Consider the following 26,239-nt stretch of genomic DNA (forward strand, 5'->3'; position numbering starts at 1 on the left):
TATGAAACATTGGTTAAGCTATTGTTGGTATACTGCCCTCCATTTTGAAAACCGTTTCATAGAATATATGTTAGAGCCATGGAAAAGGTACCGTGGGGACTCAGTAGGATTTTGCCACGAATGAGAGATTATGATGAAAGGCTGAGAATGACAGGGGTGTCTTATCGATAGAAACAAATGATGAGAGATTTAATGAAGATTTTGAAAAGGTAAATGGTGAAGAGTTGTTTCCAGTATTTAGCAAATTAGCACAACGAAGAATGGAAAACGCATTTTTTAAGAATACGAAAGTGATATGCACTGATGGCTATGCAGTTCCTTGCTACATGCGGCTATTGCTTAAAACTGAATTTGGTATGTTTTTGAAAAGGATTGAGAAAATGCCAGAAGATAGTGTTACAGACAGAAAGGGCTAATTTAAACAGGACAAATCCAACCCAACCAATTACCAAGCCAACAGTCTGCTCTCGATCATTAGTAAATTGATGAAAGAGGTCATCACCAGCATTGTCAAGCCACACTTGTTCAGTAATAACCTACTCATGGACCCTCAGTTTGGGTGCCACAAGGGTCACTCAGCTTTGACTTCATTACAACCTTGGTTCAGACATGGACAACAAAGATCAATGTCAGAGATGACAGTGACTGCCGTTGACATCAGCATTATTTGACCAAGTATGGCATCAAGGAGCCCAAGCAAAACCAGAGTCAGTGGGAATCACAGGGAAATCCCTCTGCTGCTTGGAGTCATACTGGCACAAAGGAAGATGGTTGTGATTGAAGGTCAGTCATCTCAGCTCCAATACATCACCGTAGGAAGTCCTAAAGGTATAAGCAAAATACTGCAGATGCTGGAATCTGAAACAAAAGCAGAAAATGCTGGAAACTCTCAGCAGGTCTGACAGTATCTGTGGGGAGAGAATGGAGCCAGCGTTTCGAGTCCAGATGATCTTTTGTCAGAGCATTCCTCAGGGTAGTGTCCTAGGTTCAACCCAACCATCTTCAGTGGCTTTATCAATGAACTTCCTTCCATTGTAAGGTCAGAAGTGGGGATATTCACTGATGACTGCATGCTGATGACTGAATAATGTTCAGTATCATTCATGAATCCTCAGACACTGAAGCAGTTGAAGTCCAAATGCAGCAAGAGCTGCACAATATCCAGACTTGGGCTGACAAGTGGCAAGTAATATTCATGTCACACCAGAGCCAGGCAATGACCATCTCCAACAAAAGAGGATCTAACCATCGCCCCTTGACATTCAATGGCATTACTATCGCTGAATCCATTTCTGTCAACATCCTGAGGTTGCCATTGACTAGTAACTGAACAGGGCTAACCATATAAATACTGTTAACAACTGAGCAGTCAAAGGCTAGGAATCCTACAGCAAGTAACTCACCTCCTGACTCCAAACCCTACCCACTAACTAAAAGGTACAAGTAAGGAGTGTAATGGAATACTGTCCACTTGCCTGGGTGAGTGCATCTCCAGCAACATTGAAGGAACTTGACACCATCCAGGGCAAAGCAGCCCACTTGGTTGCTACCCCTCCCACAAACATTCAATCCCTCCACCACTGACAAGTAGTGACAACTATGTATGTTATCTACAAAATGCACTGCAGGAGCTCACCAAGTTTCCTAAAACTGCACCTTCCAAACCACAACCACTACCATCTAGAGGGACGATATCTGGGAACACCACCACCTGGAGGTTCCTCCAAGTCATTCACCAGCCTGACTTGGAAATATATCACCATTCCTTCACTATCGCTGGGTCAAACTCCAGGAACTTCCCCCGCTAACAGCACCATGGGCGTACCTACACCTCATGGGCTGCAGTGGTTCAGGAAGGCGGCTCATCACCACCTTCTCGAGGGCAACTAAGGATGGGCAGTAACTTGGTAGCCTGGACAGCAACTCTCACATCCCATCAATAAATAAAATAAATTCTCCTCTCACCACCCATCCATTAACAGAAAGGATTTTTTATTAGCATCTGCCTATATAAGCAGTGATGTATTTCTCAGCCCCTCAATTTTGTTGTGATCCAATTTTCTATTAATACCCCACAACAAACTCAAAGGGTTAGTTTTTTTGTACCTATTCAAAACATGGGACAAGGGTTGTAAGTTGCCTCCTTTGCATTCATACAGTAAAAAGTCTCACAACACCAGGTTAAAGTCCAGCAGGTTTATTTGGAGCCCACTCACCTGATGCAGCGCTCTGAAAGTTTGCGATTCCAAATAAACCTGTTGGACTTTAACCTGGTGTTGTGTAACTTCTTACTGTGCCCACCCCAGTCCAACACTGGCATCTCCACAACATTCGTACAGTAAAAGAGGGTTAGAAAAGAGAAAGATTTACAGAGCAGAAACTACAAAGAAAACAAATATTGATCCTTGACTCTGTATTCCATGCGAAACAAAGTCCAATGAGATAGTCCTTTATGGAGGCCTGTGAGTTGAAAACCGTTGCTGGTTAATTCACTTTTCTGGTGGTGTAGATTTCACACACTGAGATAGGCATGCAGAAATGATTCAGTCTTCTAAGTGATGGTACGGCTTTCAGATAGAAGCCGTGTCGATTGGATCAAGTATCCAACTTGGATAGAGTTTCTTTTCTGTGACACTTCTTGTAGGATGGTAAACAGCACACTGTTTTTGTAGTTCCACCAGGCAATGTGTCACTAACTTGAGTGTCACATGACTTCCATCTCTTCAGTGTCATTGGCAAGGATGTGTATCCCTCGTTGGAATCTTTGAGATAGTTAAATCCTCGATAATTGAAAGAAAGATTGTGGCGTCCTTTGCTGTAGCAGACAAGTAGATTCTACTTGGCCAGCCTGGGTTGTGAAACAAAATTAGCCTTGTATAGCTCTTCTTGAATTTGGTTTGTGCAGCCCACGAGGGTAATTAGTGGCCGTTTGGTGATAATAAGTTGCAAGTTTATCCAATACTGCCAGGTGGCTCCTTTTGTCAGAGGCACAAAGAGATTCAGTATTTAAGGTCTTTTATAGATACGCTACAGTACAGAAGGAGGCCATTCAACCTGTCGAGTCTGCACTGACAACAATCCTACCCCAGACTCTATCCCCACAACCACCCCACTAATCCCTCTACCTACACATCTCGAGACAGTATGGGCAATTTAACATGGCCAGTCAACCTAACCCGTACATCTTTGGACTGTGGGAAGAAACTGGAACACCCAGAAGAAACCCACACAGACACGGGGAGAATGTGCAAACTCCACACAGACAGTGACCCAAGCCAGGAATCGAACCCGGGTCCCTGGAGCTGTGAGGCAGCAGTGCTAACCACTGTGTTGCCCCATCTTCGTCCTGTTTCAATTTTTAAGATATAGGGATGAGGATATCTTTATAATTGTTATTAAAAATTTATACACATGCAAATACTAGTGGAAGTCAGAAGATTGGGCAGAATATAAGGGAGAGCCAACGAAGGCTAAAGTATTAATAAGGAGAGAAAAATTAGAGTATGGGAGAAAGCTAGCTAGAAATATGAAAACAGATCATAAAAGTTTCTGTAAATATTTTGAAAAGGAAACAAGTTAATAAAATGAGCATTGACCGTATAGAAAGTGAGTCTGATGAACTGCTAATGGAAAACAAGGTAACAGCAGATGAATTGAACAGATATTTTGCATTAGCCTTCACTGTAGAAGATCCAAGATCCCAGAAGCAGCTATAAATCAGGAAGTGTAAGGGAGGGACAAACTCAGGAAAATTGGAATCACTTGAGAAGTGGTTCTGAGTAAATTGTTAGAGCTGCAGTCTGACAAGTGCTGGGTCATATTTGCACAAACAATCTGAAAGTTCAGTCCATCTTGTTTAAATTTCTTGAATTCATGCCTGCTTTCAACTGTGTTAAATCAAAATCATTTTAAATTGCTGAACAAAAACCATGGATCTAGTTCACTCAAATGCTCATCCTAGACCTCGATTTTAACTGTAACTTCATTGCAGTGTTAATGTAAGCCTACTTGTGACACTAATAAATAAACTTAAAAACTTAAAACTATCCAAAATATTACACTTCACAATATTGAAAGGGATTAATTTAACTTAAGTGTTTGCATTGATTCATATGTATTTGATTTACTCTGAAATGATTAGAAATAATAATAATTTCAGTAATTATCAAAAAAATGCAGTAATATTACTTATGGAGAAGAATCTTCTAGCTTAATTGACTTACCAACTCAAAAATGCACTAAATAAATGAAAATTCCACACTTTGTGCTAAATTAGTGCAGTATTAGTATATATGGAATTTAATTCATGGGCATGTGCATGAGTCGCAAAAACCCAGCTTGCAGGTGCAGCATGTGGTCAGGAAGGTGAATGGGATGCTGGCCTTCATAGCGAGGGGGATTGAATGTAAAAGTAGGGAGGTCTTGCTGCAGCTGTATAGGGCATTGGTGAGGCCGCAGCTGGAGTACTGTGTGCAGTTTTGGGCGCCGCACCTGCACAAAGATATTTTGGCCTTGGAGGGAGTGCAGAGGAGGATTACTAGGCTGATGCCGGAGTTGAGGGGGTTTGAGCTATGAGGAGAGGCTGAATAAACTAGGCTTGTACTCGTTAGAGTTTAGAAGAATGAGGGGAGATCTCATTCAGACGTATAACATGATGAATGGGATGGATAGGATAGAGGTGGAGAGACTCTTCCCGCTCAAAAAAGACAGTAGGACTAGGGGGCACAGCCTCACGATAAAGTGGGGGCGGTTTAGAACGGAGTTGAGGAGGAACTTCTTCACTCAAAGGGTGGTGAATCTCTGGAATTCTCTGCCCGTTGAAGTGGTGGAGGCTGCCTCGCTAAATATTTTTAAGACGCGGGTTGATGGGTTTTTGATAAGAGAGGGGATTAAGGGTTATGGGGAGAGGGCGGGAAAGTGGAACTGAGCCACAACAGATCAGCCATGATCTTATTGAATGGCGGGGCAGGCTGGAAGGGCTAGATGGCCTACTCCTGCTCCTATTCCTTATGTTCTTATGTTTATTTATTTGTCCCTGATTATCTTGATCAATATACAAAAATCCCTGTGATATAATTTATATTTGACTAAACGTATGTTTATTTTTCAGGATTCCCATTAAATATTCTGTGCCTGCTACCTCATTTAATTCAACATTTTGATAACCCTACCCAGTTCTGCAAGGAAACTGCTGATAGAATAGCAAAGGTATGTACACAGTTCTGAATAAGTGCACAAGTATTGGCATGATGAATATAAATGATTTATTCTTTGAAATACAATCCCAGATATTTAATAAGTGATTGTGTGTGTGTGTACAATTTTAAAGGCAGTGTAACAAAACACTACAGGAGTGCTTTTAATCTGGACACGCACATGGGTTTATATGCAAGTGAGAGGTTATAACTGGGAAAAGTGAGAGCATATTGGAAACTTAACTCTGACCCACCTACAGCTGCATTTAGTCCAATACATTTGGCTGTTTGTGTGCAACCTCCTAGGGTGAAACAAGTTGCACCATATTAATAGTACAGTTAAAACTGGATTAATGCATACTTTTTACATTAGTGTCAGATGTATGGGTTTCCCAGGCTTCCGAAACTCGCTGGTGAAAACGAGGCCAATACAGTGCAGCGATTGAGGAGGCTGAATCAACTTTGAGGAAATGTGCCCATAAATATTCAATACTCATAGCTGTTGTCCTACCCCTTTGCGACAAAGGGTTGTTCACAGCACTTTTACTAAGAGGCTACTTTTGGCATTTGTGAGTCCACTTTTGGCACTTGGAGGTTTGTTCCATCACATCAGGATGGGTTGTCATTTTGAAGATACTCCGAAGCTCTTGAGGTGCAGCAGCATTGACAATGATTTGGAGAAGTATGCTACTGATTGTTCAAAATGACTACAATTTGGCCATCAAGCTGCATCATACTTTGAATCCAAAGATGTGCAGGTTAGGTTGATTGGCCATGCTAGATTGCAGCAATTTTTATTTCTAACCACCCACATGGAATTTTTTTTTAATTTGTGGGAATTGGGCAACACTAGCTAGGCCAATGTTTATTGCCCCACCCCTAGTTGCCTTTGAGACAGTGGACCCAAGGACTATATAGGCGTGGCGGGAATGAATGTTTAAGGTCTGAAAGGTGTGATAATGGTGAAGTATATTCTGTCATAAATAAAAATAAACATGTACTGTGAGAAAATGAAAGCTAAAACTTGATGAATTTTATTTTCATAATTTCCTACAAACTGGAGCCATTTAGAAGTCAAGTACCCTAGAATTTTAGCAGAAATATTACAACAGGATTGTTGAAATATGTTTTTATCACTCTCATTTGCTACTGCAGAAAAAAGCTAAGCTGAAATAATGGACACTCTGGTTTTGCCTTTGGGTAACAAAGTTGCCAGGCAACAAAATAAGTTAATGCCTGAATTTGTTTTTGTAGTTGAATAATGTAATATTTTCATCCTAGGTCTGTGCAGAAGAAAAGACAGCCACGCTCTCCAACCTGGCTCACATGATGAGCCTTTATAGCGCACACAGTTATTCACGAGACAGTGCAAATTGGATTAATGTGGTCTGCCGATACCTCCATGATGCATTCTCAGATATCACTTTTAATCTGGTCACTTACTTAGCTGAGGTAATTTTGTCTATCTAATTGATATGTTGGTTGTAGAGGATGACTTGGTAGAAGCATAGAAGAAATACCAGATTTTTTAAAAAAACTACTTGTTGACCGGTGTTGGTCAAGAACCAAGACTGACTGACTTCTGTTTTTACTGAAATTGAGGATCCCATTATATTACTCCTTTTTGGTTAATTGGCTGGTTCTCAACCTTGTATCCCAGTTTGTATTCTTATCAGTTATGCTCTCCATTTAACATGCAATACAATCCCAACATTTTGTTGATAATATTACTCTAGATTTGTCAACTTCCTTCAGATAACGTGCTCTTGCTGTATGCAACTCCCATCACAAAGCACAGATCACTCTGTTGATATCCCCTTTAGTGAACAAATGAAAGACTTGTTTCTCCCAATTCAATCTACTTATCTTTACACATCCCCAGTTTAGTGTACTGAAATATTGGACTTTTAAAATAAAGGAAGTTTGAAATATCTTAAATTTGCCATGTAAGTCCTGCACTCCTTATTTGGTTATCACATTTTGTCACACACTGTTACGTCTATAGCTGCACGTTACTATCAGCCAAAGAAGTGCAAGGCACTCAAGATTCTGTAAATCCACATGCCTACATCTATGATGTACTGAGGGAAAATTGTTTTGCCATGACAAGGTGTGAGCAAAGCTATTGAGGAGCTGTAGTTTTATTGAAAACTTCCGAAACAGCATGCATGAAGGGAGAATTTAGCAAGCCACAACTTGTGCTTGCATGCGATATTGATGGCAATTAATGAAAATGTTTTTTTCAAAATACTACCATCATTATTTTAATTCATAACTGAAATGGCAATAAAGGTATTACTTTTATGTAATTTTTCTCCACAGCTATTAGAAAAGGGCCTAACTAGTATGCAGCAGTCATTACTACAAATTATCTATAGCCTTTTGAGTCATATTGATCTATCTGGTGCTCCAGTAAAACAGTTCAATTTGGAGATCATGAAGATCATTGGGAAATACGTGCAGGTGAGTCATAAGAAACAATTTTGTGTTAAAAGTTATTTCCTTTGTTAGATGCAATATACCTATCTGGAGAAAATTATAATTGTTGAAGTTCTTGCTTCGTAATTATTAAAGTAAGATGAGAGCATAAGAACTGTTGTCTGCATCTTACTGGCAGAGATTTTTAGCTCGGTACAAAGAGAAGTCATGTCTGCTTTGATTGGTAATCCACTTTATTATTGTTGTTCGGCAGTATACATATAAATCATCCCCGTCTGGTTAGAAAATAAGCATGCAGTTTGTATCAAAACTATGCAGTCTAAATGCACACCCACTAGATTTCCATGGCAATCCCTCAGTAATCTCAGAATATGAGAGGTAATACCCAATCAGGAGAGCTAATACTGGCCAGGCATTTAGCCCTCCCTCTCGATATGCCGTTTCCACATCCCCAACGCACGGTCACCTTCTGCATTGTTAACCTCTGGAGTTTCACTGCTCCTTGTTCAGGAACCTACATTCTTTGCCTGTTGGTTATCTTTTCCAAGATGTGCCTGCCTCTTCCTTGTTGGTCTAAAGTTGCTCAATTATTTCATATCTTTCCCTCATCGGCCCCAGTCCAAGGTCCTAGGTAGGATTGCCTCATTGCTGTCTAGCTAAATAAGGGCTTATGCCTTACAACATTTCCTTTGTCTTTTTTACAGAACTAAATAAGCTTAACAAGTTCAAACCAGTTTCAAGTTTCAGGTTATTGTAGTTCAACCAGCCTTTGCAGATTTTTGCTGCCCCTTTCAGTCCTTGGGCAACAAAGCGTGTGACTACTGAATGAAAATTGAAAAATGAATATTTTTTATTTGTGCAGACTTTTCACCAATATCCACCTACATCTTTGTCACACAAATACATAGTTTAAACCAGAAGGCCAACAACTATCATTTTGTATCTAGAGGCTTCACTCAAGCCAACCATATAGGTTGACTTGATGCCTGCAGGAATCTTGCAACAATGGAGAATTTGTTCATGTCGGATAGAAACCAAACTCAGCAATCTAACTGTTAGAACTGGAAATCTGAAATAAAAACAAAAAATTACCTGATATTGTTCAACCCAATGTTGACTCTGTAAGACTGCAAAACACCTAATCGAAAGATGAGGTGCTGCTTTTCAAGCTTGCATTGTGCTTTGTTGGAGGCTGAGAACAGAGGGATCAGAGTGAGAGTGGGGCAGAGAGTTAAGTGTGTACATTTCACAGTTCCTCAAAGTGAATTAGTTAGCATTGTGGAGAAACTGCATACTGTTACAGGTATTTTGAGAACATTTAAATTAGAATTTTAATCTACATCTGTGCTTCATTGAGGTTTTATGATTATATTCAGAAAAAAGGTCGAGAAAACAGATGAATTCAACTTCATTTTCAGTAATGATGCCTTTATTTATAAACCAGCTCAAACCAAATGTGCACTTTATCATATAACTTTGTGTGAAACTTTTAGTTTTAGCTCATATGTGGGGTAATTTGGTCTTTTGTGCCATCTTGCACAAGAAATCTCAAAAATTGAGACACAATTTCTTGCATTTCAAATTCTTCTGTTTTATGTCATAAAATAATTCCATCTAAATCACAGTAGATTAAAATATCCAGAAAATGGATGAAGGCAACTCCTTTTTATGTATAGTGCTTTCTTACAATACAGATGTGTTTCCTCAGGATGATTTCAATTCAGCATTAACGGCAGTAGAGTAACAGTGTAAATCAACACACATCTCTATGTTAAAAGAATATCTTAAAGAGGATTTTACTTTTTGCTTTGGTTCCTTTCAAAGAATCATTCTTTGGAATGCAGTGAGCTTGAGGCTGACAGGAGAAATGGGTGCGTTCGAGCTTTTTCTAAAGCATGCTGCTTGTTCCACATTTTTTCACCTTGTGCATTTTATCTTTTCATTGGAATAGATCTTAGAAAAATACGTACGGCAGGTCAATGAAATGTTATTCAAAGAGCTTGTACTTGAATGATTGTGACAGTGATCTTAATAGTCATTAAAACTGTTATCTGGAGAAGCTTGTCAGTTTAGTGACTGTTTCAGTGATTGCTTTAATTTTTATGGACACTATATTTAGACTTGCTGTTATCCTCCATGGTCATTTAAGTCTGAAAGCACTTTGAAGGAATTTTGAATGTCAGTTGCTAAAGGGAATAATAAATTGGATAGAGTAGAATGGACAGTACAGATGCAAATTTTGATATTTCAATTTACAGTATGTCATGCAGACATTGAAGTGAACCTATCACATTTTGTGAATATATTTCACTGAAGATGGAAAAAGACCTGCTTAAGTTGGGGAAGGTACATTTAACAACATTTTATATTAATTAAAGGAAGAGAGGCAGCCACACAGTATTTAGTTTGATCTATCTTGGAATAATTTCATCACTTGCAGTTGACTTACATGGCGAAAAACTGCAGCAGGCGACGGTGCAGAGGGACCTCGGGGTCCTTGTGCATGAGTCGCAAAAACCCAGCCTGCAGGTGCAGCAGGTCGTCAGGAAGGCGAATGGGATGCTGGCCTTCATAGCAAGGGGGATTGAATATAAGAGTAGGGAGGTCTTGCTGCGACTGTACAGGGCACTGGTGAGGCCGCAGCTGGAGTACTGTGTGCTGTTTTGGTCACCGCACTTACGCAAGGATATTTTGGCCTTGGAGGGAGTGCAGAGGAGGTTTACTAGGCTGATACCGGAGTTGAGGGGGTTGAACTATGAGGAGAGGCTGAATAAGCTAGGCTTGTACTCATTAGAGTTTAGAAGAATGAGGGGAGATCTCATTGAGACATATAAGATGATGAATGGAATGGATAGGATAGAGGTGGAGAGGCTCTTCCCGCTCAGAAAGGACAGTAGGACTAGAGGGCACAGCCTCAAGATAAAGGGGGGGGTGGTTTAGAACGGAGTTGAGGAGGAACTCAAAGGGTGGTGAATCTCTGGAATTCTCTGCCCGTTGAAGTGGTGGAGGCTGCCTCGCTAAATATATTTAAGACACGGGTTGATAGGTTTTTGATAGGCAAGGGGATTAAGGGATATGGGGAGAGGGCGGGCATGTGGAACTGAGACACAACAGATCAGCCATGATCTTATTGAATGGCGGGGCAGGCTCGAAGGGCTAGATGGCCTACTCCTGCTCCTATTTCTTATGTTCTTATGTTCTAATGATTTGCATTGTGTGTACGGCTTGATTGGGTTGTAGCTATTAAGCAAAATAAAAGAGAAAATCAACAATTTAGAAAAATAATTAATTTTTTAAAAAAAGGAAGGACAAACTAGTTTCAATGACCACACCTGTGACATTCACTTTGACTCATTATTGTGGTACCAAGAAGCTATTAGGAAACTTTACATAGAAGACTATTTGACTTTTAAAAACATAGCATGGGAGTGGGGGACTTATCACTTTGGAACATGGGACACAGTTCTTGAAATGATCTGAAAAACTTCATGCCCACGGGCTGATTTTTAACTTTATCTCATTTCACACATTCATGTAGTTTTTCATAGAATTGAGTGAGATAATCAAAGAGAAAGCAACTCAGAGATAACCTTTGTACACCCCATCAACTGGTTTTAGAATGGTGTTGTCCAAAGTATGGGAACAGGACCATAAGTAATGAATGGCACACAGAGAAGAAAAATGCAGAGAAAAGGAACAGGGTAAAAAAAAAATCCTAAACTGTTTTATTCATTCACAGGATGCTGGAGTCATTGAAAAGACCATCATTTATTGCCCAAACTTTATTTTGCATCAATGTAAATCTGTTCTTAACTTCAGTGGGGCCTCAAAGTCGCAAAGCTAACTTAGTCTTGCATTTCTTGAATAACAGTTTTGGCTCAGCGCAATTGTATGCTGTAATCAGATTTCAGCATATTTTGCAATTGTCTATTGACAGTTTATACAGTATAAGTAAGCTTTCTAGCAGTGCAATTCTTCTTCTTATTTTCTTTAGAGCCCATACTGGAAAGAAGCACTTAATATTCTGAAATTGGTGGTATCTCGTTCAGCCAGCCTCGTTGTGCCAGATGAAGTGCATAGATCAAATTATGGAGGGGATTTGTCTACATCTCCTGAAATTTCCTTTACCAAAATCTGGAACAATGCTTCAAAAGAACTGCCTGGAAAGACTCTCGACTTCCATTTTGACATCTCTGAGGTATATAATTACTGTTTCGGCCCGTAAAATAATTATGCTTATTGAAGATGATTAGTAGTGATCCTCCTAGCCAGTGCTTGCCAGTGTCCTACCAAGGACCAATTCTTTTTATTGTGGTTTTTGTTTTAAGTACGGTGTTAAAGTGCAACTTTGTATTAGTACAGAAAAATCTGGATGATGTTTTTATTCATGTATTCCACTGGCCTGCTGTTGCAGATCTTATCTTGGGAATGTAAATGTTTGTGTTGTATGTACATCAAAAAAAGTTCACTGAAACCATTTCTGTAAGCATACAGTGTTGATTTTATTCCAATGCCATTTGATTTCTATAGACGCCAATTATAGGACAGAAATATGGTGACCAACACAGTGCTGCGTGTCGAAATGGAAAACCAAAAGTCATTGCTGTCACCCGGAGTACTTCTTCTACATCGTCAGGGTCCAACTCAAATGCCTTAGTGCCCGTCAGCTGGAAAAGGCCACAGCTATCCCAGGTATGGCGAACTCTACTCAAACCAAACTCAGTTGGTCCAGATAAATTATACATTCCCAATCCAGTGCATTAAAAATGAGATTATATTTTCTCAGAACAATTATTGTTTTTTTTATACCAAAGTCTTGGGCTGCAATTATTCTACAGTAATTTAAAACTAATTGACTATCTTATTCAGTGTGGAAAATGGGCAGTCATGCTGGTGTAGTCAGAATGCTTTTCAGAGCTTTTGATGTAGATAGTAAAACAGCAAAAAACAAATATAACTCTGTGCTATAACGACCTCTGAATTATTTGATGCTGCCTCTAGATGTCAAAATTGGATAAAATCACAGTTGCTAGATTTGCATCATGCTTTGATGAACACATAAATTCACCAAAACTTATTAGCTTTGGTTATAACTATAAAATATGTATATATATGTTATCCAAAATTGGTTGGGCCATGCAAATACTAAATAAAAGTGTACATTCATAGAGCACCTTTAATGTTAGAAAATTTTCAAAGGCACGTCATTGAAGATTCCCCCATGTTTCCTTCACGTAAGCAACTGTTATTTTATTACTGTACATTTGAGGGAGCCTTTAATAATGGATATTGCTATGCAGCATTATCAATGCAATTGAGCCGTTGACAACTGGTGTTATTCTTAGATGAAGTGACATTCTAACTCAAGCTTTCCCTTTTTTTGTGGAAATATAGGAATAAAAAAATTAAAATACAAAGTAGTGAAGTAGCCTGTTCGTATTTAAAGTGTAATCTGATCATTTTAAAATGTTGTGATACTTCAGTTTGATTGAATAACCTTTATAAAACATGTTTCGAATCTTCTTACATTTGGGTTTTTTTTATTTTAGAGAAGGACAAGAGAGAAATTGATGAATGTACTTTCACTGTGTGGACAAGAAGTTGGTCTCCCGAAGAACCCATCAGTAAGTTAAATTTTTTCATTCAATCTAAAGTACATTTCTAACTCACTGAACTATACAATATTTTTAAATAGAATCTTTGCTTAAACATGGCTTTGCAATAGCTCTTTAAAAATTGGCATCCTGTGTCTTTGGTATGAAATGAATGACTATTTAATTCATAAGAACATCAGGAGAAAAGAAGGACAAATACAGAATCTCCCCTTTGATTTTATCCCTGCAGTATGTTTAACTAATGCAATCTAGCAACAAATTACCACTAGAACTACACTTAATATCTAGATTGCACTATTCTAGTTTCAGTCTGAGGGAGCTAGCAGAGATAGGAAGAATGTTGAATGCTACAGTGCAGTGTTTTAGTCAGCAAACAATCAGTTTTTTTGACTTTGCAAATTTTGAGTTGAACAAAATTCTTGTTCATTGAGGACTTATAAGCTGAACAGTCTAGTTCATTAATTTAAATAAAGTGGTGACCCGAGTCGCAGCAAGTATTTATTTATATGTTATCCAAAATTGGTTGAGCCACGCAAATACTAAATAAAAGAATGTGTTCATAGAACATCTTTAATGTACAAAGATTTGTAAAATTAATCTGTTTTTGTCACATTAATTGAAGGATAAATATTCCCCAGGACGTCTCTTATCCTATTCTTCACAATAGTGCTATTGGTTTTTTTCACATCCACCCAAGTAGGCAGATGAGACCCAGATTAATGTCTTATCTAAAAGATGGCACCTGTGACAGTGCAGTATCCTACAATACAGCACTGAAGTATCAGCCCTGATTTTTGTGCTCAAGCCCTGAAGTGGGACTTGAACCCAGAACCCGTTGCTCAGAGAAAAGGGCATAACCAACTCAGTGACAGCTGATTGTACAATGTTAGTTTAATAATTAAACAGTCTTCCAGCTGATTCATTTCTACTACTTTTAAGTTATTTTATTTGTTGATAGTTAGATTTAATTTGTTTCACTTTTAAAATCTGAGCTCTATTTGCTCGCCCCCAATGCTGTAGGTTGTTGGTACAAGGGACACTGCTTTTCTTGATTTTAAGAACTTGACTGCTTAGCTAATAAGTTCCCAATTAACAAGAATTTTGTTCAAATCAAAATTTGCAAAAGCATGTTCTCGTTACTATTGATGTGGCGATGCTGGCGTTGGAGTGCGGTAAACACAGTAAGAAATCTCACAATACCAGGTTCAAGTCCAACAGTTTATTTGGCAGCAAAAGCCACTAGCTTTGGGAGTGCTGCCCCTTTGTCAGATGACACCTGATGAAGGAGCAGTGCTCCAAAAGCTAGTGGCGTTTGCTACCAAATAAACCTGTTGGACTTTAACCTGGTGTTGTGAGACTTCTTACTCTCATTACTGTTACCAGCGCCATTCAAATTTTCTCCTGTTTTCCATTGCTGCTCCTTTAGTACAATATATTAGATAATGTTTTGGTCCTTTTTGGTTACCTTTTGGTTGTCGTTTGTAAACATGACTACTCCAAAAGCAATACCAACCATTTATAAAACAATGTGCCCTCTGCACAAGGGCAACAAGGGATGAATAATAAATGCTGGCCTGCCAGTGATGCCTATGCCCCACAAGTGAAAAAATAATCATCATTCACTTACGCAGAATTGGATGCAATGCTCTAGCTGAGACTGAACATTATCATAATATTGAATGGCTGTGCAGGCTTGAGGAACAAAAGGGTCTACACCTATTTTTTATGTTTTTATCTGACAAGTTGAAAACACTGAAGAAACTTTGTTTTGGGAATTTTGGACTTCTGTCTCTTGTCTTTTATTTTAGTATGGACAACCACCAAAACTAATTTCTCTCCTGGCAGCTTTCCTTCTGCAAATAATTGCTGCCTATTTTCTTTATCTCTGGCACAAAAAATATTTGCTGCATATTTAGCACTTTTTACTGCTTGCTGCTGTAATCTGTCTTTTTCTCCCCACAACCCTTATCCTTAACTGCTAAAATTCCTTAATACTCCCTCCTTTAATGTATGTATTCCTCTTAAGAGTTATATAGTATCTGAAACCAATTCATTTTATTTTCTTTCTTATTAATGCAGCATATAAATATAAAGGGGACAATCTTACCAAAAAAATTCTAAGTGCTGAATGAGTATGAAAACAGGAGAGTTTCAGATCTGATTTTTCTGTGAGGGAAAATGTTAAGGAGGAATTCTCCCATCCCGCCTGTCACGGGAATCATAGCAGGCAGGTCCATTGACCTTGGGTGGGATTGTCTGGTTTTGGGGCAAGCATGGACGAAGAATCCCACCCAAATCCAATGACATTTAGAAAAAAGAGGCAAAATGTGATTCTCACCAGTTGGGGGAGTGGATGGAGTGTATTCATGTTGGAAAGCTGGCTGCTAACTGCTGGGCACATGCGCCTGATCTCCCAGTTTACTGTTTCAAGGGTAGACAATGCGCTGGGAGATTGTGCCCCCCCCCCCACCCCCGGCCAGGACATTGCCTGCCCCTTTCTTCCTCTCCAACGATCCCTGATGCACTGTGGGCAGCCCTAAGCACTGCCTCCCTTCAGGCCCTGCCCCTTAGCAGTGCCAGGCTAGCATTGCCAGGGTCCTAGGCTCTGCCTGTCCCCGACTATCTGGGGGGGCTTCAGTGGCTTCCTGCCCCAAGAGCAAGGCCATCATGTCTAGTCACTATTGCTGGAGAGGATCCACCAGCGATGCCATTAAGGCAAGTAAGCCCAGGCAATTGTGTCCTAGTTTTCACTAATAATATTCTAATTAACTTATGAATATTAAAAATATTACACCAGCAGATTGGAAAGATCGGGAGACAGGGCATGAAGCTGGTTTTTTTTGTGCTTCTCGAGTTCTTACCTACTTGCTATACTGATCGACTAGCGTGACAAGCTAGTAAGACCACTCCCAAAATCTATTTTGGTTCAGATTCATTTAATTCAGCCCTATGTATGTAGCCTTTATAACAAAACAGCAACAGCAATAATTATCACTGTTATTTATTAAATAATTAACAGCACCAAAACATTTCAAGACACTTTCACAGGAGCATTATAAAAAATATATGATACCAGGCCACATAAGCAGATATTATATCAGGTGACCAAAAGCTTAATGCAAGAGTTTTGCTTCAAGAAGTGTCTTAAAAGAAGAAAGTGAAGTAATGAGGCAGGCAGGTATGGGGAGGGAATTCCAATGCTTGGGGCCCAGGCAAATGAAAGCACAGCCAACTGTGATAGAGCAATTTTAGTTTGGAATATATGAGCCAGAATTCGAGAGGCAGATATCTTGGATCATCGTGGGGTTGGAGGGGGTTATGCAAGTAAATAGGGACAAGACCATTGAGCAATTTTAAAATCAAGGCATTGCTTGACTGGGTGCCAGTTTAGGTCATTGAGCATCAAAACTTAGGAACATAGAAATTAGAAGCAGGAGTGGGCCAGTTGACCCTTCAAGCCTGCTCCAGCATTCATTGTGATCGTGGTTGACCATCAAATTCAGTATTGTGATTCTGCCTTTCCATACGCAAGGATATTTTGGCCTTGGAGGGAGTGCAGAGGAGGTTTACTAGGCTGATACCTGAGTTGAGGGGGTTGAGCTATGAGGAGAGGCTGAATAAACTAGGCTTGTACTCGTTAGAGTTTAGAAGAATGAGGGGAGATCTCATTCAGACGTATAAGATGATGAATGGGATGGATAGGATAGAGGTGGAGAGACTCTTCCCGCTCAGAAAGGACAGTAGGACTAGGGGGCACAGCCTCAAGATAAAGGGAGGGCGGTTTAGAACGGAGTTGAGAAGGAACTTCTTCACTCAAAGGGTGGTGAATCTCTGGAATTCTCTGCCCGTTGAGGTGGTGGAGGCTGCCTCGCTAAATATTTTTAAGACGCAGGTTGATGGGTTTTTGATAAGCGAGGGGATTAAGGGTTATGGGGAGAGGGCGGGAATGTGGAACTGAGCCACGACAGATCAGCCATGATCTTATTGAATGGTGGGGCAGGCTCGAAGGGCTAGATGGCCTACTCCTGCTCCTATTTCTTATGTTCTTATATCCCTTAATCCCTTTAGCCCAAAGAGCTATATCTAATTTCTTCTTGAAATCACACAATTTTTTGGTCTCAACTACTTTCTATAGTGAATTCGACAGATTCAACACTCTTTGGGTGAAGAAATTCCTTCTCAGCTCAGTCCTAAAAGGTTTACCCTTTATAAGAACATAAGAAATAGGAGCAGGAGTAGGCCATCTAGCCCTTCGTGCCTGCCCCGCCATTCAATAAGATCATGGCTGATCTGTCGTGGCTCAGTTCCACATTCCCACCCTCTCCTTAATCCCCTCGCTTATCAAAAACCCATCAACTCGCGTCTTAAAAATATTTAGCAAGGCAGCCTCCACCACTTCAACAGGCAGAGAATCCTCAAACTATAACCCCTAGTTTTGTTCTACGCTCCCCCCGCTTCATCAGGAACACTCTTTCTGAACCTACCCTGTCTAACCCTGTTAGAAATTTGTACATTTCTATGAGATCCCCTCTCTTTTAAGCTCCAATGAATAAAACCCTAACTGGCTTATTCTCTCCTCACGTGACGAATCTGACATTTTTTTTCCAATCTTCAGGCCCCCTTCTGTCACAGTCACAGTCACTTCCCTGTTTAAGGCTGGATATGTGACCAGTTCCTAAACCTGCACAGGAGATATCCCGTACCTGGGTCCCAGGAAATATGAAATGAACTACTTTCTTTCCCAAATGTACAACCTTTCTGGGACCAGCAGAAGTTGTATCTTAAGTTGAGCTGTGAGGAGGATGTAGAGATACTTCAGTGTGATTTGGACATGCTGAGCAACATCAGGAACATTCTTTCTGAACCTACCCTGTCTAACCCTGTTAGAAATTTGTACGATTCTATGAGATCCCCTCTCACTCTTTTAAGCTCCAAATGAATAAAACCCTAACTGGCTTATTCTCTCCTCACGTGACGAATCTGACCTCAAGAATGAGGCTGGTATACCTTCACTGCGATACCTCTATAGCAAGGACATCCCCCCTCAGATAAGGACACCAAAACTGCACACAGGACTCCAGGTGTGTTCCCACTAACACCCAACAAAATTGCAGTCAAACATCCCTATTCATATGCTTAAATCCTCTCGCTATGAAGGCCAATATACCATTTGCCTCCTTTACTGCCCGCTGTACCTGCATGCTTACTTTCAGAAACTAATGCACAAGGACACCAAAACTTGCTGACTAGCCACCTCTTTCAATTTACATCCATTCAAATAATCTGCGTTTCTGTTATTGCTACTGAAATGGATAACTTCATATTTATCCACATTGTACGGCATCCACCACGCATATGCCTGCTCACTCAGCATGTCCAAATCACACTGAAGCATCTTTACATCCTCCTCACAGCTCAACTTAAGATACAACTTCTGCTGGTCCCAGAAAGGTTGTACATTTGGGAAAGAAAGTAGTTCATTTCATATTTCCTGGGACCCAGGTACAGGATATCTTTTGTGCAGATTTAGGAACTGGTCACATATCCAGCCTTAAACAGGGAAGTGACTGTGACAGAAGGGGGCCTGAAGATTGGAAAAAAAATGTTTAACGTCAAAACGTGTTTTTGCAAATGCATGATACACCTGTATATAATTAGAAAACACTTTTTTAGGTTATATTTTCATCCAGTGAAGACCTAGAAATTGCAGAACAACAGACAAGTTTAATTTCCACAACTGAAGATCCAATCAGAGAAGAGGAAATACCAGTGGACGATGCTAATACTGAACAGCAATTTGGAGTGCTGAAAGATTTTGATTTCTTAGATGTCGAACTGGAAGATGCGGAGGTAAGAAAGTTCTGGGTCAAGGGCCAGGGGAGGATCTCTGTGATTGGGTGAGTGGGGAGGAGTGGCGGGATCAAGCGGCCAGTGATAATGTTTTAGAGGCAGATGACCTTGGCAGTCTGCCTCTAATGAACCCAGGGGAGGTACTGTGTCTCCCCCACATGACTGACATCAGTGTGCTGAGTTAAAACTGCAGGCCTTGTCTATGGTGTGAGCCACTTCCGATCTTGGGCAAATTACAACAGTGCAATGAGGCTCTTAAATGTACATTTAATGGTTATATAACACCTAAGAACAGGCTGCTGGACAAGCTCTCCCCCTCTGCCCTCCATAAAATTTTAGACCGGTCAGGGTGGACAGGTTACATAGTGGGAAAGTTGGATTTTTTGTGCCTTCCCACCTTTAAACCTGCTAAAAGCAGAGTGTAACACCCAGCCATTATTTCCTAATACTTTACAGTGGCAATTTGCATTTCTGATGTGCTTTTAACATAGAAAATTGCTTCCGAGCATTTTGGGGTTGTGATAAAAGAAATGCATAGCCAACTAAAGAACAATTCTGGAGCTGACAAAAAATAAGGTATCACTTGCAGATGGGTAGAGATAGGGATGAAAGTGGCTGATATTATGGAAATAGACATAGCTAATTTTTATGCTGGAAAGATTATAGAGTCATAGAGTTTTACAGCATGGAAAGAGGTCCCTTGGCCTATCATGTCCATGCCAGACATCAAGCGCCTATCTATTCCACTCCTATTTTCCAACACTTGGCTTGTAGCTTTGTGTGCTAAGGCATTTCAAGTGCTCACCTAACTAAAATGTTGTGAGGGTTCCCAACCCTACCACCCTTTCAGGCTGAGTTCCATTTATGCCCCCTGGTTATTGACCCCTCTGCTAAGGGGGAAAGTTCCTTCCCATTCACCCTATCTATGTCTCTCATAATTTATGAAGTAGGAAACTCAATTTGGGATTGAATGGAATGCCAAAATTGCAAACAGTCAGATTCGATATGAGGCAAAGATCAGGCAAGAGAATAAATTTGGTAGTGAGGGTATGGAGTTTGCAATCAGGATCAAAAACACTGCGGCTTTGGTCTTCAGTGTTTAACTGGAAGAACATGTGGCCCATCTACTCCTAATTGATTTTGCTTTTAAATACCCTGATTGAATTTATATCCATCGTCTTCCAGGATGATGCGTCACAATCCTTTGCATGCGGAACATTTTCCTGGATTCTGTTTTAATAAGCTGTGATTCAATTTTAAGTATCAAGTTGGCTCATGGTATCCCTTCTTACTGAAAAGGTCATGGGTTCAAACAGAAGCCTACTGCAGAATTTGAACATACAATCTGTGTTGACACATTGTTGCAGTATTGAGGGAGTACTCCATTGTACGATGTATCTTTGGGTTCATAAACCAAAGTTCCAACTGCTTATTCAAGTAAAAGATGCCATAATGCTAATCAAGGAAGAGTGGGAAACTTCTCAACCTGCTCCAGCAAAGTAGATTAACTGCCCATTTTTTTAATATTACTTTGGAATCTTGTACAAACGTTGACTTCTGTATTTGCCTTCATAGCAGTGACTATGCTGTAGGAGAATGTCGCTGATTACTGTGATATTCACTCCATGTCAGTGTTTATCCCCAATGCATTTTCTCACATTTATATGGTACCTTTCCAACTAAAACAAGAAGTGTTGAAATGACATGGTACATTGTCTTGGTGTATAAGAAGACTGTATCAGAGAGTGGCAGTGGCTCCCATTCATTCCTGATATCACTCAGGCCTTCTATTTTAAGACAAGTTGAAATAAGTGGGTTTTCCCTAGAGAGAAGGGGAGGTTCAGGATACAACGAGTCACAGGTCCTTTCTATTGACTTAGGTGCTTAGGTGATGTCTTTAAATAGCATATGCGGCTAAAGAATAAATGCTAAAAAAAATTGAGCTGCGCGACTTGCATGTATTTTGTTCCTTGAAGTGTCACACCCTAACTAAACTGCCTGTTAAATTCAATGTAATTGATGTTTGTTCAGATTAAGGCATACTCCTGTTTCTTACATCGTGCCAAATATTTCTCTTTTCTTACTTTTTAATGCTGGTCATCTCTTTTCCTCATTGCTAACCAGGAGCTGCAGGTAAGTTGCAGCCTGGTGCGGTGTTTTGTTCAGTCTTTGTCTTGTGTGTGATAAATGTTGAATGTTAATTAATGGTGTAATATTACTGTGCAGGGCCTTAGCATCCTGTTTATATTTGTGTGCAAATTTTGGCCCTCTCTAGAACATGCCTGCCCATAAATGTGAAAAATAAAATTAACAAACAATATACTGATGTAAAAGCACGAGCTAACTTTGTTCTTCAGGCAATTTTAATGTTAAATACTGTGAAGTATGTTCAAAATTTGGTTATATACTTACAGAAAGTACCATGTTAGAGTATAATGAGCTACATGTTTATTAATGTGGTTGACTGCATGTTTCATGTATTGTTGCACACTATTACTTCTGGGTATTTCAGTAAATCACAAGGGATTTACAGCTGAATTGGTGCAGTATGTTAAGGGAATAAGCCATAATATACAATCCCATAATGCTCTGGCAGCATATAAATTTGTCTTTTATAATGCAGTTTTAAGAAAAATCCTGTTGTTAAGAAAAAATAAATTAAAAGTAAAACTGTTGCAGGGTGAAAGCATGGACAACTTTAATTGGGGTGTGCGGAGACGTTCATTGGACAGCATTGAGAAGGGAGATACACCATCACTCCAGGAGTTCCAGTATTCAGGAAGCACACCCAGTTTAAACTTAACCAATCAGGAGGACACTGACGAGTCATCCGAAGAGGAGGTACTGACTGCTAGTCAGATCTTAACCCGTTCACAGATGGTGAGTGAACGCTTTTGTCTTGTGTTAAACAAGTGAACGCTTTTTCTCGTGTCTTTTTATTTTTACAGTTTTGTTTGTCATGTTATCATAATAGATACATTGACTTAACTTTAGGAAGATGTGAATTTCCAAGATTTGTGTCAATTCAATTCCGTTTTTGATAATCTGTCAATTACACATTCTGATCTCTTAGTGGCTGCCATCAGCACACTTCTTAGCCATGATCACCCACCATTTACATTCCCTTTGTCTTCTTGTCTGTGACATCTTTGTCAATCCTCTCCTTCCTCACCCTAACAGTATAAATCTCATCCTATTTTTTCTTGTCTTCAGCTCTGATGAAGGGTAATCCAGGCTCAAAACATTAGCTCTAATCTCTCTCCAAAGATGCTTCAAACCTGCTGAGATTTTCCAGTATTTTCCTCCTTTTTTAAATGAGCTTCCTAAGTTTTTGCAATTTTATCAAAATCTAACTATTCATGGGTCAAAATTAGTATTGTAAGCAACTTTAAATTTGTTTCTTAAAAGAAAATTTGGTTTCTTAACGTGAAAATAATTAGTAATTCTGACTAACAAAGCAATGATGTGAATTATGCAATTAGGGCAAGACATTGCATGAAACACACATTTTAAAGTGTATTTTGGAACCTTAGTTTAAATAAAAATGATATCCAGGAAGGTGTATATTCTTTAATCCCATACTAATTTATTATTTAAGTTTATAATTTCTGTATTTAGATGTCACCAGGGAAAACTGGTATCTCCTTATTGGTTTTTTTTTTGAAAGCTATCTTTTGCTGATTAGTGGCATTATTTTTCTCCCTTCCAAGTCCCCAGTACTGCCTGCAGCTATTTTTATTTGTTTATATGAGTGATATTTCTCCATGGCTGTCATCATACACAGTGAGGTTAATCCTGCTGGTTTTGTTTCCTTGTATCATAAGAGTGGCTACAGCACAGAAGGAGGCCATTCAACCTACCCAGTTATCGGCTGTCAGCAAGAGCAGATTAGTTATTCCATCTCTGCTGCTCTTTCCCAAATTCTTGTTTTCTCCAAGTGCTTATCCAATTCCTTTCTGAAAGCCACAATTCAAGTTGCCTCCACCATTCACTTAAGCACTGCATTCAATGTAATCCTACCTTTCTGCATCAACTCTTGAGCCACATATTCATCTGTATTATGCTTCAATTTCTGTACTGACTAACGTGTGGCGCTGGAAATTATCCAGATATTGCTGCCTTCGAAGAGGTTCTGCTTGTTGTCCCCTTCTTGGCTCCCTAAAATCTGCTTCCATGACCTCATTTGTGTTTCTACCTATGACTTCTACCAATATTGATCAAGTCTCTGACTATTCACTCAAAGTTCTACACTACAGCTGTGCAGTGGCATCCTGACCCTGACATCAGGACCCCAGCAGTTTACCATCTTGCAATCACATCTGCAGCCCACAGAAATGCTTAGCTGTTCCCTTAACTATAGAACACTGTTGCATTTCCAAATATCATAAGAACATAAGAAATAGGAGCAGGAGTAGGCCATCTAGCCCTTCCAGCCTGCCCCGCCATTCAATAAGATCATGGCTGATCTGTCGTGGCTCAGTTCCACTTTCCCGCCCTCTCCCCATAACCCTTAATCCCCTCTCTTATCAAGAACCCATCAACCCGCTTCTTAAAAATATTTAGCGAGGCAGCCTCCACCACTTCAACGGGCAGAGAATTCCAGAGATTCACCACCCTTTGAGTGAAGAAGTTCCTCCTCAACTCCGTTCTAAACCGCCTCCCCCTTATCTTGAGGCTGTGCCCCCTAGTCATCGTCCACCTCTACTCTCCACCCATGCTACCATAAGAACACAGAAATTGGAAGTGGGCCATTCAACCTATCGAGCATTCAATAATGTCATGGCTGATCTGATTATAGCCTCAACTTCACTTTTCTAATGTCCCCTACAATCCTTGCTCCCTTGTAGATCAAAAATTCAGCTAACTCAAGCTTTAATATATTCAGTTGACCCTGCTTCCATACAAACTAGCAAGCTTTTGAAAGAGAAAAAACTCTTCATTGCAATCTTAAGCGGAAGGGCCTTAATCTTGTGAACTGTGTCCCCAGGTTCTAGATTCCCCCCGCAATGGGAAACGTTCTCTCAGTATCCACCTTGTCAAATCCTATAGGTTTTTGTCTGTTTCAATAAGATCAAATTCAGTGCCAGTGAGAGTGGAGAATTTGGTGCTTAGCCAAACTCCATTCACTGCAGTAGGACAGAGGAATCCCAGCTGGGGGCGAGGTCAGAAAATTCCGGCCATTGTTAGAAGAAATGACTTTCCTCTTAGATACAAAGCAATACATTTTTCAGGAAATCAGAGAAATTTACATGCAGTCATTCAAAACAATCAAAAGTTAACCCATTTTGTTGATCCTTTCTTACCACTTCATTTCTTAAATATGGTTTCAGCAATCCAGATTGCAGGTTACAAAGCCCTGTTGGATCACATCACAATGTTCGCTGTTTAAAATTTGATTTGATTGTCTTTATACAAGCTTAATTAACCATATCACAAAAACCTGTGATGTTCAGAATCTCATGTCACAGTTATGGTCAGAACTGGATTGCTGATCACACAAGCAGTTATAGCTGCTTCAGCTGGAAGTGGTGATCTACAAGTAACATAAATACTTATTCCATGAAATTTACTACAACTAATATATTTTGCTCAGTAGAGCTTTGCTGCCTTTTCTGAGCAGAGTCATATGTATTATAAATAAGATCAGAGAATACTAGAAAAACTGGGCAGGTCTAGCAGCATTTAGAGAGAGAAAACAATTAATGTTTTGAGTCCATTTGGCTTTTCAGAACTATAGAGAAAGAGAAATGTATTAGGTAGTTTTGAAAGAATTGCAACAAGATGAAGCAACTTTATGAATAAAAGACAGATGGCTTGATTTGGGGGGGTGGTTGTTGCACTGAGACAAGAAATGTGGAATATTTTTAGAAAAGAGGTTTAAGTGAGAGGAGAAAGGTCACAATCTAAAGTTATTGGACTCGATAAGAGCTGTATTGTGCTTAATAGGAAGATGAGATGCTGCTGCATCAGCTTGCATTGGGCTTCGCTGGAGAATTGCAGCAGGCCAAGGATGGACATGTGGGCATGAGAACAAGACACTAAGTTAATGTGTTTATGAAGATGGAAAGCTTTTCTCCTTAACCGCTAATCAAATTACCTCAATAATTATTCCAAGATATCTCTGATCGAGTGTTTGACATCCTTAAGGGGGAGGGGAACCAGCCCCAAGTTGTGGTTCGTGTAGGCACCCATGACATAGGTAGAAAAGGGACGGGGATATAAAACAGAAATTCAGAGAGTTAGGGTGGAAGCTTAGGGTTAAAACAAGCAGAGTGGTTATCTCTGGTTTGTTACCTGTGCCGCGGGATAGCATGGAGATGAGTAGAGAGAGAGAACATTTGAACTCGTGGCTAAAGGGATGGTGCAGGAGGGAAGGGTTCAGATACTTGGACAATTGGGGCTCATTCTGGGATAGGTGGGAGCTCTACAAGAGGGATGGTCTGCACCTGAACCAGAGGGGAACTAATATCTTGGGGGGAAAATTTGCCAATGCTATTCAGGGGGGTTTAAACTGATTCAGAGGGGGGATGGGAACCTGAACTGTAGCTCCAATGTACAGGAGGATGAGAATAGGGAGGTCATGGATAAGGTTTCTAGGTCACAGCAGTGTATTGGCAGGCGGGAGGGTGGTTTGAAGTGCATATACTTTAATGCGAGGAGCATAAGCAATAAGGTAGACGAACTTGCAGCCTGGATTGGTGCCTAGGACTTTGATGTTGTGGCCATTACAGAGACATGGATAGAGCAGGGACAGGAATGGTTGTTGCAGTTTCCGGGGTTCAGATGTTTCAGTCAGAGCAGAGAAGGTGGTAGAAGAGGGGGAGGCGTGGCATTGTTAGTCAAGGACAGTATTACGGTGGCAGAAAGGACATTTGATGTGGACCTGTCTATTGAGGTAGTATGGGCTGAGATGAGAAACAGGAAAGGAGAGATCACATTGTTGGGAGTTTTTTATAGGCCTCCAGAAAGTTCCAGGGATGTAGAGGAAAGGATTGCAAAGGTAATCCTGGATAGGTGCGAAAGTAACAGGGTAGTTGTTATGGGGAACTTTAACTTTACAAATATCGATTGGAAAAGCTATAGTTCAGGCACATTAGAGGGGTCAGTTTTTGTCCAATGTGTGCAGGAAGGTTTCATGAC

At 40.0% G+C, this 26,239-nt stretch overlaps 1 protein-coding gene across 12 annotated transcripts in view; it reads left to right on the forward strand.

Moving 5' to 3' along the window:
* fryl (furry homolog, like) overlaps positions 1–26,239 on the forward strand; it is a 474,495-nt gene that overhangs the window by 356,576 nt on the left and 91,680 nt on the right. For all 12 annotated transcript variants that reach the window (XR_013886541.1, XM_080187850.1, XM_080187842.1 and 9 more), the window contains 8 exons: positions 5,111–5,208; positions 6,477–6,647; positions 7,518–7,658; positions 11,629–11,832; positions 12,165–12,326; positions 13,184–13,258; positions 18,923–19,099; positions 21,779–21,979. Coding sequence is in view for 11 of the 12 variants with exons in the window: in XM_080187850.1 (XP_080043976.1) it covers positions 5,111–5,208; positions 6,477–6,647; positions 7,518–7,658; positions 11,629–11,832; positions 12,165–12,326; positions 13,184–13,258; positions 18,923–19,099; positions 21,779–21,979 (1,229 nt within the window). In the remaining variant the exon portion in view is untranslated. The remainder of the gene's footprint in view (positions 1–5,110; positions 5,209–6,476; positions 6,648–7,517; positions 7,659–11,628; positions 11,833–12,164; positions 12,327–13,183; positions 13,259–18,922; positions 19,100–21,778; positions 21,980–26,239) is intronic.

The sequence above is a fragment of the Carcharhinus amblyrhynchos genome, chromosome 1 (genome assembly GCF_965287045.1).
Source record: "Carcharhinus amblyrhynchos chromosome 1, sCarAmb.v2.hapA, whole genome shotgun sequence".
Taxonomy (NCBI): Eukaryota; Metazoa; Chordata; class Chondrichthyes; order Carcharhiniformes; family Carcharhinidae; genus Carcharhinus; species Carcharhinus amblyrhynchos.